Raw genomic sequence first — 16,803 nt, 5'->3', positions numbered from 1 at the left:
AGCTGAAAACTGAAAAGCTATAAGCTCGAAGCTGAAATCTGAAGAGTTGTTAAGCTAGCTGTTATGCTTAAAAGTGTTTGGTAAAATTAGTTTTTTGATAAGCTGATAAATGTAAAAAGACTAAAAAGGACATCTTCATACAATTTAAATAATTTTAAATTTAAATAGGTTTGTTTACATAATAAAATATAAAATAATAAAATCAATATATTTAAATAAAATATAAAGTAAGAACATATATTTGAAAATATATAAAGTAAAAAAAATATTTATAATTCATAAGATTAGTTCATACAAAAATTAATGTTCAAATATAAATATCAAATTGAAATTACAACCAAATGAAAAGAAAATGTCAAAGGGGTTTTAATTGAGAGGGGTAAAGGATGTCATTTATTTAAAATAATAAGTATAAAGATGGAAAAAAGTTAAAAAACTACTAGCTTATTTTGAAAAGCTACCCCAAGTAACGTTTCAAAATAAACTCTTATTTTAAGCTACTAGCTTATTTTGAGAACATTACCAAACAGAGCTTATAGCTTATTAGTAGCTTAAAATAAGCTATAAGCTCCTAAATAAGCTCTGCCAAACAAAGTCAATATATATGGAATTCAATTATAATTAATAGAATTCCATACAATTATAACTAATATATTTTTATATATTATTATATAGATATAGATATAGATATATATAGATTATTATTTTCTACCATAATAAATAAATAAATAAATCTATACCATAAACATTTGTCAGTGGTATTACATTAATGCATGTATATGTATTAATCTATAAAATACAAATATACTATCATAATAATTAATTACCATAAACAATTTTTAGTGGTATTACATTGATGCACGTATATGTATTAATCTATAAAATATAAATATACTATCATAATAATTAATTACTATAAACAATTTTCAGTGGTATTACATTAATGCTTGTATATGTATTAATCTATAAAATATAAATATACTATCATAATAATTAATTATCATAAACAATTTTTAGTGGTATTACATTAATGCACGTATATGTATTAATCTATAAAATACATATATACTATCATAATAATTAACATAATTACTAATAAGGAATTACCAATCTATACTATATATAATATATTATGATTACCATAATTACTAATATTATGATAGAATACTATTAATTAATTATAATTAGAATAATAACTACCATATTACTAAAATGCCCCTACGTTTGGGCGGAAAATATTGGAGGAGGATAATGCTTTTATATATAGTATAGATATAGATATAGATATAGATTGGTCAAAATGATTGGTTGGGTCAAAGTGAATTTAGATTATTTAAGTGAGAATATAAATTTCACCTATTTATATGATTACAATATAAATAATCAAATACTAATTTTAAAAAAAAACTTTTAGATAATTTATTTTGATTTTTCAAACTAAAATGTAATGAGTACTGTTATATATCCCTCAAATTTTCATAATGACATGACACTATTTAATTAGATTGTAGTATTTGAATAAAAGTATTAAGGTAAACCAAATTGGGCAAATTATTACATGACCATGGCACACTTAGTACTAATATACAAAATTTATATATTTAGAAACAACACTAAAAGTACTATTAAACACAAAAAATTAAATTTAAAAATAAGTAAAAACTACCAAAAAAGAAAGAAAAGAAAAAGAAAGAGTTAAATTTAAAATAGGAGAAGTAAAATGGGACAGGGAGTATTTTTAATAGCTCACCACGTTTTCCCCAATTTAAGGGCTCCTTTCACACCTTTTCCTATTTTAAAAGTAGGCAGAGTTAGAAAGAAAGCGGAGAATAGAAGCAAAATGATTTGCTTATAAAAAAACAGTGACAGATACAATTCACCTATGAACACTGGACAGTTGATACACACACTGTGACCGCCTCTTCTCTCTCTTCCGTATTTCGTTTCTACTCCTGGAAACATCTCTCCCACCCAGCGCCTCTCTCTCTATCTTGCCGCATGCTCAGCAGCGGAGCGGCATTTTGATTTGGATGAGCAACCCGACAACCCCTCGCGGAGTTTCTTGGTTCTCGGTTTTCGAGATAGAGCAAGAATGGCGAAACGCTGGAGCATTCTCTGCCTCCTGTTCGCGGCGGTGGCAGTGCTGCTTGCCGCTGCTCCGGCCGAGTCGGCGATCGGTGTCAACTGGGGTACCATCACCCTGCACAAGCTGTCGCCGCCCACCGTGGTGGATCTCCTCAGGGACAACCATATACGGAAGGTGAAACTGTTCGATGCCGACCCGGGTGTGCTCAGGGCGCTCATGGGTAGTGGGATTGAGGTCATGGTTGGAATTCCCAACGAGATGCTCGCCCTCATTTCCTCTTCTTCCTCCGCTGCGGATTCATGGGTTTCCCAGAATCTCACCAGATACATGGTTAGAGGTGGTGTTAATATTAAGTAAGTCCCTTTTTTTTTTTCTCCCATCACCTGTTTGATGTGTAGCTTCTGAGACTGACATTCTTACTTACTTTTATGTAAAAAGGACGTAGGATCCATATACCTAACTCCATTTAATGCTTAGTAAGTTGAGTTGAGTGCTCAAATTCGGAACGCCCATATTAACATGCTTCTGCCCAACTATTATGCTCAGAGAGCTTACCTGAAAATATGTAAACTTGAGTTGTATTTTATGGAATAACCCCATCCCTCTGTTCAAGGTACTAAAATGTGGGTAAGGATATTGGATTTAGCTCTACCCTGATTTACACTTCCATTATCCAGTTGGGTTAGGATGTGGGTCTGGGCTAGGGAATTTCGCCTTTCTGTGCAAGGTTCTCAAATTATGACTTTCCCAAATCTACAAAGATCATATAAAGAAAAAGGGACGCACTTTCTCGGGATTTACAGGATAGCCTTGATCTTAACTTTGTTATCCGTGACCCTTGATGATAAGTATGGAGTATTATTCCATTCCCTATTTCTGGAGTGGTTTTTATCGGTGAAGGTATTTCTTGTTTTGATATTGGTGGTAAAATATTACCAGCTGAAAGGAATATTTTTCTGCAGTTTGATGTGCTGGTGTATTAGTTTGAGTCAATTTGGATAATATGGCAGTGGTAAACATCAAGATAAGTAAAATATAGTTATTAAAACTGATAATAATATTTAGATTCTGGATATGAATGCCACCTCAAGGAGAAAAGATTGTGAAATGGAGACAGTTACAAGTTCAATTATTCTGTATAAAAGCATGAAAGTTGCCTTTAGAATAAAGTAACAGAACAGAAAATTTAGGATACTTTTGATTTCTTAGGTGTGGATAAGAAACCAGTGCATTGCATCAACCTTTTAATGTCTTGACGTGTAAATGCTGTAACAGAATTCATTGACCATATCTAGGTTAGGTATTACCATCAACTTGGCTTCTCATATCAGTGAGTGGTAATAAAATGTTGTATAGATTTGTACTGTGTGTTTTTATTCACATCACTTGCTGAAGGCTTCATAATGCTATCATGCTGTATAAAGACACAAAAATCATTATCATGTCTTACTTTTCCCATTCCACTTATTTTCAGTATTCTGTAGTAGCAATTAACTACTTTTTGACCCTTGTTTTGAGTTTGGGATTACAAGTCTATTCCTATAGAAATGAATTGAGGTGAGAACCAACTAGTGTCAGTGTGCCACCAAGCATTTTCTGTGCTGGCATCTTCTTTAAGAATCCACATGATATTTTACTGTGTTACCTACTTGCATCAAATGCAAACACTGCTTATGCAGTATCAATTTTCAGCTTAAGGTATAGTATAAGTGTTTCACAAATGAATTTTTATGTGTTTGATCCTAGCGGTTGTAAGAACAGGTGAATGTTGAGCAACAATAAGATGTTTGGTTTCCTTCCCTTTGCTCCTTTCTCCTGACCATAACTTTTTCTTTTTCCATTTGGCACTGACAAGGTGACAATTAAAATGTGATAACAGGTATGTTGCAGTTGGGAATGAACCTTTCCTTACAAGTTACTCTGGTCAATACCAATCCTATGTTCTCCCTGCTCTCACAAATTTACAACAGTCTTTATCCAGAGCAAATCTTGTGGGGGCTGTAAAGCTGGTTGTCCCTTGCAATGCTGATGCATATGAGTCTGCTGCCCTGCCATCACAAGGGACCTTCCGATCAGATCTGACCCAAATAATGACTCAGCTTGTTTCATTCCTGAACTCTAATGGTTCACCATTCGTTGTTAATATATACCCATTCCTCAGCCTCTATGGAAATTCAGACTTTCCTGAAGACTATGCATTTTTTGACGGGACAGCACATCCAGTGGTGGATGGTCCAAATGTCTATTATAATGCATTTGATGGAAACTTTGACACTTTAGTTTCAGCTCTCTCCAAAATTGGGTATGGTCAGATGCCCATAGTTATTGGAGAGGTGGGTTGGCCTACAGACGGAGCTATTAGTGCCAACCTAACTGCTGCAAAAGCTTTCAACCAAGGTCTAGCATATCATGTGCTTGGCAACAAAGGAACCCCTCTGAGGCCGGGGGTTCCTCCTATGGATGTTTATCTTTTTAGTCTCCTTGATGAAGATGGAAAAAGCGTTCTTCCTGGCAATTTTGAGAGACACTGGGGCATATTCTCTTTTGATGGCCAGGCAAAGTATCAATTGAACCTTGGCAATGGTCAGTTGAAGAATGCCAAAGATGTCCAGTATCTTCCATTTAGGTGGTGCATCGCAAAACCAGATAGAGATCCTTCAGCTGTGGATAACCACTTCAGAATTGCATGTAGCTTTGCCGATTGCACTACCCTGAACTATGGTGGATCGTGTAACGGGATTGGAGCAAAGGGAAACATATCATATGCATTTAACAGTTATTATCAGTTGCAAAAGCAGAATCCACAAAGCTGTGATTTTGATGGGGTCGGGATGGTCACTTTCCTGGATCCTTCAATTGGTGAATGCCGATTTCTTGTTGGGGTTGAAGATGGCAAATCTTCAGGATTTAGCTTGCAAACCAGGTGGATTATAACAGTACTGATAATTGTTGGGGGTTTCTGGTTATCTTTTACTATATGATTAGGGGTTTCTCTAGTGGGGTTTTCAGAGTTCCCTCTTTAGAAACGTGCTATAGACTAAAATATGAAAGATACTGCACAGAATAGTATATAAGATTAGAAGCCATTCCAGAGATGTAGCTAGGTCTATTTGTACACGGTGTGGCATTTGTGTGGTTATGTATTGTATGAACTAGATGATTATTTATGATATAATGAACACAAACTAGATTCTAGTATCTGAAGTTTTCTTGTAGAATCTGATTTAAATTTGCAGAATTTGTTTGACATAATGGAAGTTTGATTTGGATTCAAGATTTTGGTGGTCAGAGAAGTCTTATCCTGGTGGTAATATGCATTCCGCAAGTTGGGCAGCAGGTGAGGTCTCTCCCGCAATCATAGCATGTCTGAAAATCAGTAGAGTTCAGTTACTGCTAAGATTACAGGAAGAAGAAGCTGACAGAGATTTATCTTCCTTACCTGATGTCCACAACCCAATGCGAGGTCTTTTTTCCGGCACGAGCAAACTGGACAGCAGCACTGTATAGCATTTGACCTTGTTCCTGCAGAACCGGGTAATTGTTTATCACCATTGTTTTCCAGGCTTCTTGACTTGAAGAAGTAATCTGGGTAGCTCATAGGTCTCCCAAGTTTGGGTGGCAAAGGCTTCTTTCCCAGATTCCCTCTTTGGTTTCTGCCAAAAGAAGAAAATAAATTTGCAGAAATATTGTGAGTTTATTAAGACATCTGAACATTGTTTTTCAGAATCAGGCATTCAGAAAGTTGAAAGATGATTACCCCAAGAGTCCAAGGCTTAATGTTGCCTGGTACTGCTGAGGTATCTCCATAAGCGCAGCGAGAGCAAACTCGGCTTCTTTCTGGGTTTGTGGAACATTCTTCGACATAATCTCTGTGAAGTTCACAAACTGCAGCCAACAACACATAACAAGTTTTATTGACTCTGAATTCTCAAGACAAGCCATCCACCAGAAGTACAGATATATCCTTTTGTTAAGAAAATGAGACCTGAAAGTTATCAAAACTCCGAGCAGGAATGCTGTCATCAAACTTCCTCATCATATCCCATGGTCCATCACCAACTCCAACCAAAACTATTGACAGAGGATAGCCACTACACATACATACATACAAACAAGAAAGATAACAAATTACGTGATGCATTCCTTTTATAGCAAGAAAGAAACACCTCTCTTGAGTAAAATCTAACCTTGCTTTGACAATGGCATCAATTGTGTTCCGTTCTTGAGGACTTGGATGATATGAATCCATGCCTTCATTTTGCGGTACCTTCAAAACCATGTTAAGTGGTTCTCTGTTAGCGTGGTGGAGTATGTTGGATTTACTATCTGTTCTGTTTGGTACACTAGAATTTTGGACATGAGAGTGGAATGAACTCAATACATCAAAAGAGTGGGCATTTCATTCTAAACTAATTCCTATGTAGCAAATGGAGGCTTACCCTCAAAAAACCGGAAGGGAAATGATAATGACTCAGGAAGACTTAGTGAAATGAAGGGCTGGGAAAATTTCAAGATGGAGATAACTCACTCACCTGCCCATCTGCAATTATCAGCAAAACATGATACTGACCACCACTGTCATCAACAATTCCAATAGCAGTTTCAATTATTGGGGCAAAGGATGTCGGTCCTGTGGAAGAAGAAAAGCAACAATCATAAGGTTTTTTGCCTTGGTAGAAGGCTAAAAGCCAGCCAATGCACCAGAATGAAGAAAATTTGAAGAATCATGAGGGGTCCCCCACTCCACCCCACCTGATAAATGGATGTGTGGAACTATTTCTCTGTAACGAGTCAAAGCCTCCTCAAAGCCATTGCAGGGCCTGTTGTCTGGATAAAAGCTGAACACATCCTGATCATGTGTAGTTACTTCAAGAGGGAAAGCAAAAGTAAGAATCATTAAAAGCATCAGCAGCATCATGTGACATGAAAAACCAGAAAAGTTGTGATTTGTGCATACCATCTCCAAATCCAAAACATGGAATAAGGTTATCCTCATCAAAAACTGTGAGTGTCCTTCCTATGATTGATATTGCGTGTTCATAAGGGTTCAAGTCGTTGCCAAGGTGATGCAGGCTCCTCCGGTTGAAACATTTTGCTCCGGTCCACTGATTGCTCTTTGTGAAGTCTATCCCCACTATCAGATTGGATGATTCCAGACCAGCTTCGCGTAGAGTCTCTACCACCTAAAGGAATGCTTGAATTTAATTCAGCAAAGGAGGATTCAAGTACAACAAACAAACAAACCAACCTTAGATTATAACTAGGTAAGGTTTATCATTTTATCCTGCAGCTCTCCTCATAAACTGAATCAAGAATCAGTCTCCATGAAACTAAGATCTTCTACTTACCAATTTTTAAGCCAGGGCTGTGTATAAAGGAGCATCTTCAGTATCAAAACTAAGATCAGATCATTTTTAAGGTTTCGAGATAATGTTGTGCTGGGTGTTTTGTACACTAAAAAACAAAAAACACAAAGAAACAACCTAGTTGAGTTTTGTTTAGTAAGATTAAGAAAAGGAGGTGGTTGATGGTAGTTTAATGTAACAGAAGGTTACCTGATCAAGAGAAGTAAAATTGTCACCAATTGTTTGGTACTTCTGCTGAAATTCATTTCTGGCATGGTAAGATGAAGAGGTGACAGTTGGTTGACACTCACTGGCACTGCTATAGCTGTAGTAGTAACTCTGCTCTGTGCTTTGCTGCCCTCCCATTTGAAGATCTTCACTGTTTTCTCCCAATTTTCTGCAGAAACTATTGATCATTTAATTTCATTACATTGTTTTTGTCAGGATATGATGCCAAAAAAGCTCTAGTCTTGGATTTTTCATTACAAAATTTCACCAAACTTGGTGAATTCAAACATGTTTACCCTACTATAATAATAAAACAAAGTATTGGGCAGTAAGACAAATGTTGATTACCTGATTGATATCAAAGAGGGAAAAAAAAGGAAGTTAACTTGAGTATGGGATGGTGAAATTTTCAAGGTTTCTTATGAGCTAAGCTAAGGTTTGTTTGATACTACTACTAGGCAAGTAAGTCATGTTCTGAAACAGAGTTTATTATTATTATTATTATTATTTGGTCTGAAACAGAATTGATTTAAGGAAATGATGGATTGCCTTTCCTAAGATATGTTCCCGACAGCGACACCCTACCTACCTACTCACTACTCAGCCGTGTGAGAATTGAGAAATCCGCCTGCACACACGGACGGGACACGGTTTTACAAAAATGTTTAGAAATTGTATTGTCAGCTCGCAGAAACTCCCCGGATTTGTAATTCGGATTATCACACTCCGGACTCGAATTGAATTTTGAATTTTACGTGAATCTGAATAAGTATTGGTTTAGATATTTTTAATTATGGTATATCCGAATATAAATTTTGTTCATATATCGAGTGTTAAATTTATATCTATACTTAAGCAGAAATTTGAACTACCCGGAGTTTTATTATAAGTATAAAAATATAAATTATGTATTGACTATTAAATGTATTTCATTACTAATATTTTATTAATTTTCAAAACTTTTTTGTAGTACAATTTTCAAACTTAATTATTAGTATTGTCTTATTTTTAGTTGATAGTATACTGAATACTATAAATACACCAATAATGAAATTAAAATTTTAAAATTGATAAAAATAAAATTTTAAATATACCTAAGTTAACTCGAAATAAATTCACTCAAACTGAATTAAATTTAGTTTGAATATCGAGGGTTAAAAATATTATCCGAAATTTTCATATACTTAAAATAAAATTTGGGTATCACCCAAACTGACGACGACCATTATCTATAAGGGGTCGTTTGGTTCACGAAATCTTGGATTACCTCAGGTAATAGGATTACCTCCACGAAGGTAATGTGAGATTGTGGGAATGTAAGATTACCTTATGTGTTTGGTTTGGATTGTGGAATATAATATTACTTTGTTTGGTTAAGGCTAATGTTTTAGGTTATATGGACCAATTTACTATAATGTCCTCAATAATAATTATATATATATATATATATATATATATATATATATATATTATTTGTTTATTTATTTATATATATGTGTCTCCAGTGCGTGTATTTATTAATTTATATGTATGAATATATCGATGCTTAATGTTAAAAAAATAAGAGTAAATATCAGCCAAGGTCCTCCGAGTTTGGTGGTTTCGCCACCTTTAGTCCTAAACTTTTAAATTGACCATTTGTTATCCTTCGAGTTTCGAAATCGACCAGTCACCGTCCTTCTGTTAAAATTTTCAGTTTCAACCATGAAATGTAAGGGCATAACAGTCTTTTCATTTATTATCCAGCCAAAACAGTTCATTTTGCTCAGAAAATTAAAATTAGCCCTACCTAATCCATTTCAAAGATGATTATGACGAGGACGGCGAGGATTTCCGGCCGACGCGACCATTCATCCTAGACACGAGCACCCACTTCAGTCTCTCGCCGCAGAACGATTATCTGTTCTTCAACTGCAGCAACGAGAAGGTGATAGTGGAGCCGAAGCCGGTGCTCTGCGAGCGTTCCCGGAGTAGTGCGACTCAACGTGCAACAACGCCAGCTTCCTGTGCCGCCACCTACCGGAGTGCCCCTCCGTCCTGCGCGGCAGTAGCTCCTGCTGCTCGTATTACCGCAAGGCGGCAGAGTCCTCTCTCAATTCTTGATCTGGGAAAATGAAAGAATTTTCAATTATCTCCTGCGATAATTGAAAATGAATCCCGCCCACAGGAATTCATAATCTCCCACGTTGGATTTGGATTGAAAATAAAAATCCCACCCACAGGGTCACTTTTCTTGCTCAAACATTTTCTGTTAGAGGTATAAACTCAATCTTGAGTCTTAATTGCTTTACAATTCCAATTTCTATATTGATACTTTGAAATCTGTGAAATCTGTAAAAGGCATCCAAAGCTTATATTGACACTATGAAATCTGTAAGTTTCTGTAAGAAAAGAAAAAGAAATATTTTTTTTTTGGGTTGTCTTGATGATGATGGGCTTATGATGTTTTGCTGCTTCTTGGATGTAGTGTGAGATGTTTCGTGAATCTAGTGTGGACGTGTGGCGGAGTTGAACTCGGCCATGGCGGCGGGGTGGAACGCGCAGCTGATTGTGGAAGCGTGGTCGAAAGGAGGGATGTCGCCGGAGAAAATTACAAAGCAGAAAATTCATTTTTTTCTTAAATGAAAGGACTATTATGCCCTTACATTTTATGGCTGAGGCGGAAAATTTTAACGAAAGGATTATGGCCGGTCGATTTTGAAACTCGGAGAACCACAAATGGTCAATTTAAAAGTTTAGGGCTAAAGGTGGTGAAACCACCAAACTCGGAAGACCTTTGCTGGTATTTACTCAAAAAATAAATATATAAATATATACACATGTATATTTGATTATATAAATATATATTTATTTTATATATGTTGTTGTTAGTTGTTGTTATTATTATTATTATATAAAGATTAGTTAGCAAGGGCAAAGTTGGAATAATTCAAGATAATCTAAGATTACCTAAAAAAACGAGGGTAATTACACTACCTCGAAACATTACCGCCACATCAACTTTGAAGTAATATAACATTACCAGGTAATCTCATAACCTGAACCAAACAAGATAATATAACATTAACAGATTCAGATTACCTAGGTAATCTAAGATACCCTGGACCAAACGCCCCCTAAACGTAAACGTCCCACTAATTGAATTAGGACTAGAATTTTGTTTCCCCTTAAAATTGAAAGTGGTCGTTCTTAGCTAATTTAATTTTGACTTGCCTCAAACCACAAAAGGTATGCCAAGTCATCAGACATTTTTGTTGTTTGCCTACCGTTGATTGACTTAAATAAATCGCTTAAACTTGAGATTTACGTAAATGTAGTATGTAACACGTGAATGCAATGCAATGTTTATTACGATAAATAGTTGAACAAATTTGTATCAAATTTAGTCATTGATTATTAGGGTGTGTTTGGTTGGTGCATTTAGGCATAAGGAATGGGTATGAAAGTGATTACTTGTGTTTGGTTGATAGGTTTTGTAAATGCTACTATCGGTTTGGAATACCCCATTAATGAGAAAACACATACCCTTATTAAATAAGGGTTTTATCTCCCTTCCTCCTTTCTTCCCCAACTATTAATAATCATTCCCATTCCATCAAACTACCAAACATGCTAAATATTTTCACCAAAACTCATTACCATTACCAAGACCCATTCCGATTCCGATTCCCATGTGCGAACCAAACGCACTCTTAATATTTTCAAATTAGGTGCATGACTATGTAATTCGTATCACATTTTGTCCTTTATTATTAATATTTTCAAATTAGGTGCATGATTATATAGTTTGTATCACATTCGGTCTTGTCGTCCAATTTTCTTGCCAAGTTTTCGGTCAACTATTGTCAGAATTTCAACGAAAAAATAATTTTTTTGACAATAGTTGGCCGAAAATACCCCTTTAATTAGAACATATTATTTTTCTCGGTAAAATTTCAACAATAATTGGGTGGACAAAATGATTAAATGTGATACAAATTAAATAGTAATGCACCTAATTTAAAAATATTAATAGTTAAAGACCAAATGTGATACAAATTACATAATCATGCAATTAATTTGAAAATATTAATAGTCAAGGATCAAAATATAAGGATCATAAAATTTTTTCTTAATAGTTTTACAACCCAATTGGAAGTAGGGGTGGGCACGGGTTGGGTTCAGCCCGATGCCAAAATAGAAATCCGAAATATTTCGGGTTGGACAAATTCACAACCGAACTCGAACCGATTTATGTGAAAAAAGATTCGGATTCGGGTTCACTTTTTCGGGTTAGGTTCGGGTTTGGGTGGAAAAGCCCGAACTTATAATTCGGACAAATTTCAAATCTCTTTTTTTTGCCCTATATCAACAGTTCTTATATCGTGGACCGCGGTCCACAATGGACCGTGGTACCAAAACGACGTCGTTTCAGTAAGTGGAAGACGGAGTCCGTAATTGACACTACAATTCATCTCAAAAGATACTGCCTTACATTTGTTTTGATATTATCGAATGAAACTGTAGTTATATCGAAATGTAACTGTAGTTGTGTTGAAATATAACTGCAGTGTATATAAACTGATACTGAATAACAGTTTCACATTTGTGTTTTTATATTATCGAATGAAACTGTAGTTATATCAAAATGTAACTGTAGTTGTGTTGAAATGTAAATGAAGTTCTGTTGAAATGTAAATGAAGTTCTGTTGAAATGTAAATGAAGTTCTGTTGAAATGTAACTGCAGTGTATATGAACTGAAAGTGAGTGGCGCGAATTCATCCGTCTGTTTTCATTAATCAAAAAGACGTCGTTTTGATGCGCGGTCCACAATGCAATGTGAACCACGGTCCACGATATAATTTGCAATTTCAAATCCGTTTTTAATTTTACAACTTTAAATAGTTAAAAGAATTGTAAACTTGTAAGTAGAGTTACAAATCTACAATATACTAACAAAAAGTCCAAAATCCACAGGACTTACAAATCTACAATTTAAATACAATTCTACACAAGAATTTTTTTCATCCAAATCTTCAAATTTACAATACAATTGCACATTCTACATTCCACAACTTGTAGACTTTGTTCACTAGCTCCATCTTCAACAAAGAGAGAAAAAATTAGAATAAAATAATAAATCAACTAATCATTATCTAAAATAGTATAAGAATCATAATTCATAAATATTTACCTTCTCTGAAAATAGGTAGGAAACTAAGAACATGTCTTGAAACATTATAATTCAAGGATTTGCATTCTGCAAAGTGCCAAACTCCAAACATATATGATAAATGAGAATTTTAAAAAATGCTAACAGTTAAATAGAAAATAGGAAAAAAAAAATTGACCAATTACCTCACAGTTTCACAAAGTTATCAAAAACATACTATTTTAACACAATTAACAATTAAACATTCTTAAGCACAAATAAAAAATCTATTAGCAATTAAATATTAAATTTAAAAAAACAGTTAACAGTTAAATGAAAATTAGAAAAATATTAACCAATTACCACTTTTAGCTGCATTTCCTGCAAACATATTTTGGCAGATTAACATTTTCACAACAATTCTCAAAAACATACTGTGAACAATTAAAGATTGAATTATAAGGAGTATAAAACACTTAACCATAATCTCAAAGAAAAAAAAAATAGATATATTAAATTAAAAAATATATATTCTAACAAGTTGCAACCATTTTACTTATCTTCAAGTACTTGGATCAAAGTCTTTGAAAGCCAAATCTATGACATAAAACACAAATACATGGGTCAGCATTCAGCAATGGTAAAAAATAATTCTGCAATCCCATGGATAGAGGATACTTACCTTTTTCAATTTGAACTAAAACTACTGAAAGTCTATGACTCTGGACCTCTCAAAAAATCTTAAGTAAAGTCTCAACTTATTGATTAGAAGTCAAGAACTCTGGAAGTGAGTGAAACAAAGTGTACTACACAAAAACCTTGAGTTCTGTAGCATTGCTTTGGAGAATAACAGAGTATACAAAAAGAATGGGCAAGAAATTCATAAAAGACATCAACTCAAGCATTAAGAATTTAGACTACCAGTAAACAAGTATTCATAAATTCATAACAGTTCAAAAATTTAAAATTCTTTTTGGTAAATATCAAGACTTTAAAAAATATATTCACATGCAATCTTATAATCACATTTTCAAAATTTATAATAATGTAGTATGGATGAGGATACTTACCTTGTAGCTGTTCTGGAACTTATGGACTATGAAAAACAAAAATGCTACAACTGCAATTCTAGAAATCCAGAGACGAGAATGAGTAAATCAGTTTTAATTCCAAAAACAAATTATTAAGTCATAAAACTTTAATTTCTGGAAAAAATGAAAAAAAAAAAAAAAACCAGTGAAGTATATGGTATACCTGTTACTCTGTTAGGTTGTTACTCCATAGCCGAAAATCTGAGAGAGTCACTCAATCGAAGGAGATCTCCCCAGATCTAGGGTTTCCTAGGCAGAAAGATAGAGGTGAAATAATGAAAGAGTGAGCAAATAAGTTTGAGAATGAGACAATGAGTATATGATGTTAGAGATTTAAGAGGGAACTTACCGGAAAGGCAGATAAGACAGACTGGTTTAATAACCCACAGAGAGTCGGAGTCTCGGAGAGGCGAAGCTGGAGAGTGGAGACGAGTGGCTAAGCTGAGGATGATGGTTTCTGCCTGTCTGGTCTTGGCGTCTAGCAGTGAGAGCTGAGACTCAGAGGGGTGAGAACGTGAGACCGTGAGAGACGAGACGGAGACTGACTCACGGCCTCACGATCCTATAGAGAGGCGGAGAAGCGGAAACGAAGTAGCTTAGATGGTCAGAGCCTCAGAGGCGGAGAAGCAGAAGAGTCGCGGAGGCGGAGAGGCAGAAGAGTCGTGGAGGCGGAGAGACGGAGAGAATTCGAACGACTGGGGAGTGAGAATTGAGAAGGGTGAAAGGTGAGGGGCGATGAAATGGAGTCAATTACTCACCACGGACCGTGGGAAATGGGAGGAATTGGGATGAAAAAGAGGCCTAACTCTTAGGCTTGATTGACTTTTCAAGAATGTGAATGAGCCTAAGGCCCTCTCCAATTGTGAATTTTAATGGGATTTTACATATCTAAAAACAAGTGCATGAGCTTTTAACAAATGGGAATGTGTACTTTTAGGATGTATTTTTTTCCTGCAATATTGAAATTTTAGCTGACATTGTGGGCCCCATTGTGAGGATTGATCTGCGCCTCACAGTGCGTTATACTATTTTTTTTTTAATTTTTTAATTTTTTTTGTCAGTTTTGTTTTGTTTGTTTTTTTTTCTTCCACCTCATCTTCTCTTTCCTAATCACACTTACAAAATCTTCTCAAAATTTACACTAAAATTCTAACTATTGGAGAAGGCCAACTTAGGCTCATTCATAGTTATTAAAAAAAAATCAAAATACCAGAAAATACTGAAACAAATACATATGTTATATAATAGTAGAATACTTTAGCAATTGGCTTGATTTTTTAAATTCACACGGCAAAAAATTTAGTTTTATTTTAGTTCAAAAAAAAACATTGAAACGTTGGGATGAATAAAACAATAAATCCAATTTATATATCTAATAAATATAAATAGTTGGATTTTAATTTTATGCAAATAATTTTTGAAGAAAAATTCAAATCGGTGTGTACCGCAATTAAGATTGAACATCCAAACTATACTACTTAACAAATATATTCATGATTTGTTAATTATTTAATTAAACTAATTATTTATGATTGTAATTTCCATATAGATGTGTTCCATCCACTGCAATAATCAGGCAGCACAATCGGAATTCGTCTATCGCGGGTTTAAAAGCCCAAAAAGCATACAAGAAATCGCAGTACGGGGCTCCTTGGTTGGACTTCGTGTATTTGATTTCTAACACTGTGCCTGGGTTTGTTGCCTGCACCGACTGCAAGAAAAGGGGCAGCTCATTGTAGGAATCTCCAAATTTGCCGTACTCTTGTTCAATGCATTTTTGACGAGCGTACCAAGCCTTTCGATACGTCACGTCTAATCCGTACTCATTTTTCACATCGCTTTGTATGTGTTTAACTTTGTACTGCGGATCGTCACGGATCTTATGCGTGACAAGAGCGGCGATAGGTTGTGTGATAAGACTCCGAGATACCCTTAAATCAAGCACATTTTAGGGTGTTTTATCGCGTCTATAGCATCCTTACATGGTAAATTATGTTCATAAATGCTTGAAAATCACTAACTGATGCACAAAAGCTACTTTTAGCTTAAAAGAAGTGAAACAGGAGCCCCGGGAGCAAATAGGAGCAAAAGTTGAGCTTAAAGAGCGAACCAGGCAAGAACGGAGCCCCGGAGGACCCAACTGGATGGTCACACGCGTGTGAGCATGCGTGAAAACTTTCCAGTAGCCTCCCACGCACGCTCACACGCGTGTGGATGGCGTGGAGGCGGTGATGCGCGAATTTCGACTAGGGTTGTCATTTCGGAGACTATTTAAATCCCTTTGATGAATTTTCAGAGGAGGTTCCCAGAAAATTAGTTTTCCCTTCCTTAGTTTTTCCTTTGGAGAACTTTCTCCATTTTTCTTAGTTTTTAGATTAGATCAATCTCTATTGTAGCAAGACAACAAGCTTGGATTGAAGATCTTCTTCTCTCTAGGTGATTTCTATTTCATTTCTATAATTTTATCTATCTTGTTCTTGGATTAAATTAGCTTTTGCTTGAGTTTCATATTATGAGTAGCTAGTTTAGTCTAGGGATTTGGATTGTGTGATTGAATATTGCTAGTGTGATGATCTTATCTCTATATCTTGGATCTATGTGTTTGTGTTGATGGATTACCTATTCTTGTCTATTGATTGTTGTTTTGATGAGATCTTGTTTGGATTTGGCCAATCTAGATGAGAGATTGAGCTCTTGACTCTTTCATGTCTTTGATTAGAGTTAGGATTTGAAGCTTGACACAATCATAGTTCCTATGGACTTCTTAAGAATAGTAGGATAGTGTGTAGCTTAAGTGTTTGATAAAATTCCTCTTAGAACTTTGGATGCTTGAAGGCACTCCTAAGTCAAAGTAGCCTTAGTACACAAAGGTGGAAAAGGACTAAGACAACACACTCTTGAATAGCCAATATCCTAGCAAC

The 16,803-nt window shown here is 35.1% G+C and overlaps 2 protein-coding genes and 2 long non-coding RNA genes across 7 annotated transcripts; 2 read left to right on the top strand and 2 right to left on the bottom strand.

Annotated features, from left to right (window-relative positions):
- The first annotated feature begins 1,801 nt into the window (after positions 1-1,801).
- On the top strand, positions 1,802-5,284 carry LOC116006895 (glucan endo-1,3-beta-glucosidase 6). Its single transcript, XM_031247402.1, has 2 exons — positions 1,802-2,439; positions 3,966-5,284. The coding sequence occupies exons 1-2, from the start codon at positions 2,093-2,095 to the stop codon at positions 5,065-5,067; spliced, it is 1,449 nt and encodes a 482-aa protein (XP_031103262.1). The 5' UTR covers positions 1,802-2,092; the 3' UTR covers positions 5,068-5,284.
- Positions 5,283-8,111, bottom strand: LOC116006897 (E3 ubiquitin-protein ligase RGLG1-like). Of its 3 annotated transcripts, none has more exons than XM_031247405.1 (10): positions 8,008-8,111; positions 7,642-7,828; positions 7,044-7,269; positions 6,839-6,952; positions 6,619-6,716; positions 6,274-6,353; positions 6,072-6,177; positions 5,844-5,971; positions 5,526-5,739; positions 5,283-5,452 (listed from the first exon to the last, which is right to left on the bottom strand). In XM_031247405.1, the coding sequence occupies exons 2-10, from the start codon at positions 7,795-7,797 to the stop codon at positions 5,372-5,374; spliced, it is 1,203 nt and encodes a 400-aa protein (XP_031103265.1). In that variant the 5' UTR covers positions 7,798-7,828; positions 8,008-8,111; the 3' UTR covers positions 5,283-5,371. The 3 variants fall into 3 exon arrangements, with proteins under 3 accessions (XP_031103265.1, XP_031103264.1, XP_031103263.1); XM_031247404.1 differs by having other exon boundaries at positions 7,642-7,837; positions 8,008-8,107; XM_031247403.1 differs by lacking the exon at positions 8,008-8,111 and having other exon boundaries at positions 7,642-7,974.
- A 1,128-nt stretch (positions 8,112-9,239) lies between these two features.
- LOC116007373 lies at positions 9,240-10,300 on the top strand. The gene is made up of 2 exons (XR_004095239.1): positions 9,240-9,916; positions 10,127-10,300. It is a non-coding gene; the product is annotated as an uncharacterized LOC116007373 (long non-coding RNA).
- A 2,241-nt stretch (positions 10,301-12,541) lies between these two features.
- On the bottom strand, positions 12,542-14,712 carry LOC116006064. 2 transcript variants are annotated; one of them, XR_004095041.1, is made up of 4 exons: positions 14,232-14,712; positions 14,046-14,121; positions 12,834-13,919; positions 12,542-12,741 (listed from the first exon to the last, which is right to left on the bottom strand). It is a non-coding gene; the product is annotated as an uncharacterized LOC116006064 (long non-coding RNA). The 2 variants fall into 2 exon arrangements; XR_004095040.1 differs by having other exon boundaries at positions 14,046-14,131; positions 14,232-14,711.
- Positions 14,713-16,803: the final 2,091 nt, after the last annotated feature.

Source organism: Ipomoea triloba, chromosome 15, assembly GCF_003576645.1.
Source record: "Ipomoea triloba cultivar NCNSP0323 chromosome 15, ASM357664v1".
Taxonomy (NCBI): domain Eukaryota; kingdom Viridiplantae; phylum Streptophyta; class Magnoliopsida; order Solanales; family Convolvulaceae; genus Ipomoea; species Ipomoea triloba.
The sequence above is the reverse complement of the archived record's forward strand: the minus strand, read 5'-3'. Positions and strand labels throughout refer to the sequence as shown.

What these genes read in the sequence shown, in the direction of transcription:
- LOC116006895 (XM_031247402.1), top strand. Translation starts at nt 2,093, where the DNA reads ATGGCGAAACGCTGGAGCATTCTCTGCCTCCTGTTCGCGGCGGTGGCA. An exon ending in AGAGGTGGTGTTAATATTAA is followed by an intron (nt 2,440 to 3,965) that starts GTAAGTCCCTTT and finishes ATGTGATAACAG; the next exon opens with GTATGTTGCAGTTGGGAATG.
- LOC116006897 (XM_031247403.1), bottom strand. Translation starts at nt 7,848, where the DNA reads ATGATCAATAGTTTCTGCAGAAAATTGGGAGAAAACAGTGAAGATCTT. An exon ending in GATGCCATTGTCAAAGCAAG is followed by an intron (nt 6,178 to 6,273) that starts GTTAGATTTTAC and finishes ATGTATGTGTAG; the next exon opens with TGGCTATCCTCTGTCAATAG. An exon ending in CATTGGGTTGTGGACATCAG is followed by an intron (nt 5,453 to 5,525) that starts GTAAGGAAGATA and finishes ACTGATTTTCAG; the next exon opens with ACATGCTATGATTGCGGGAG.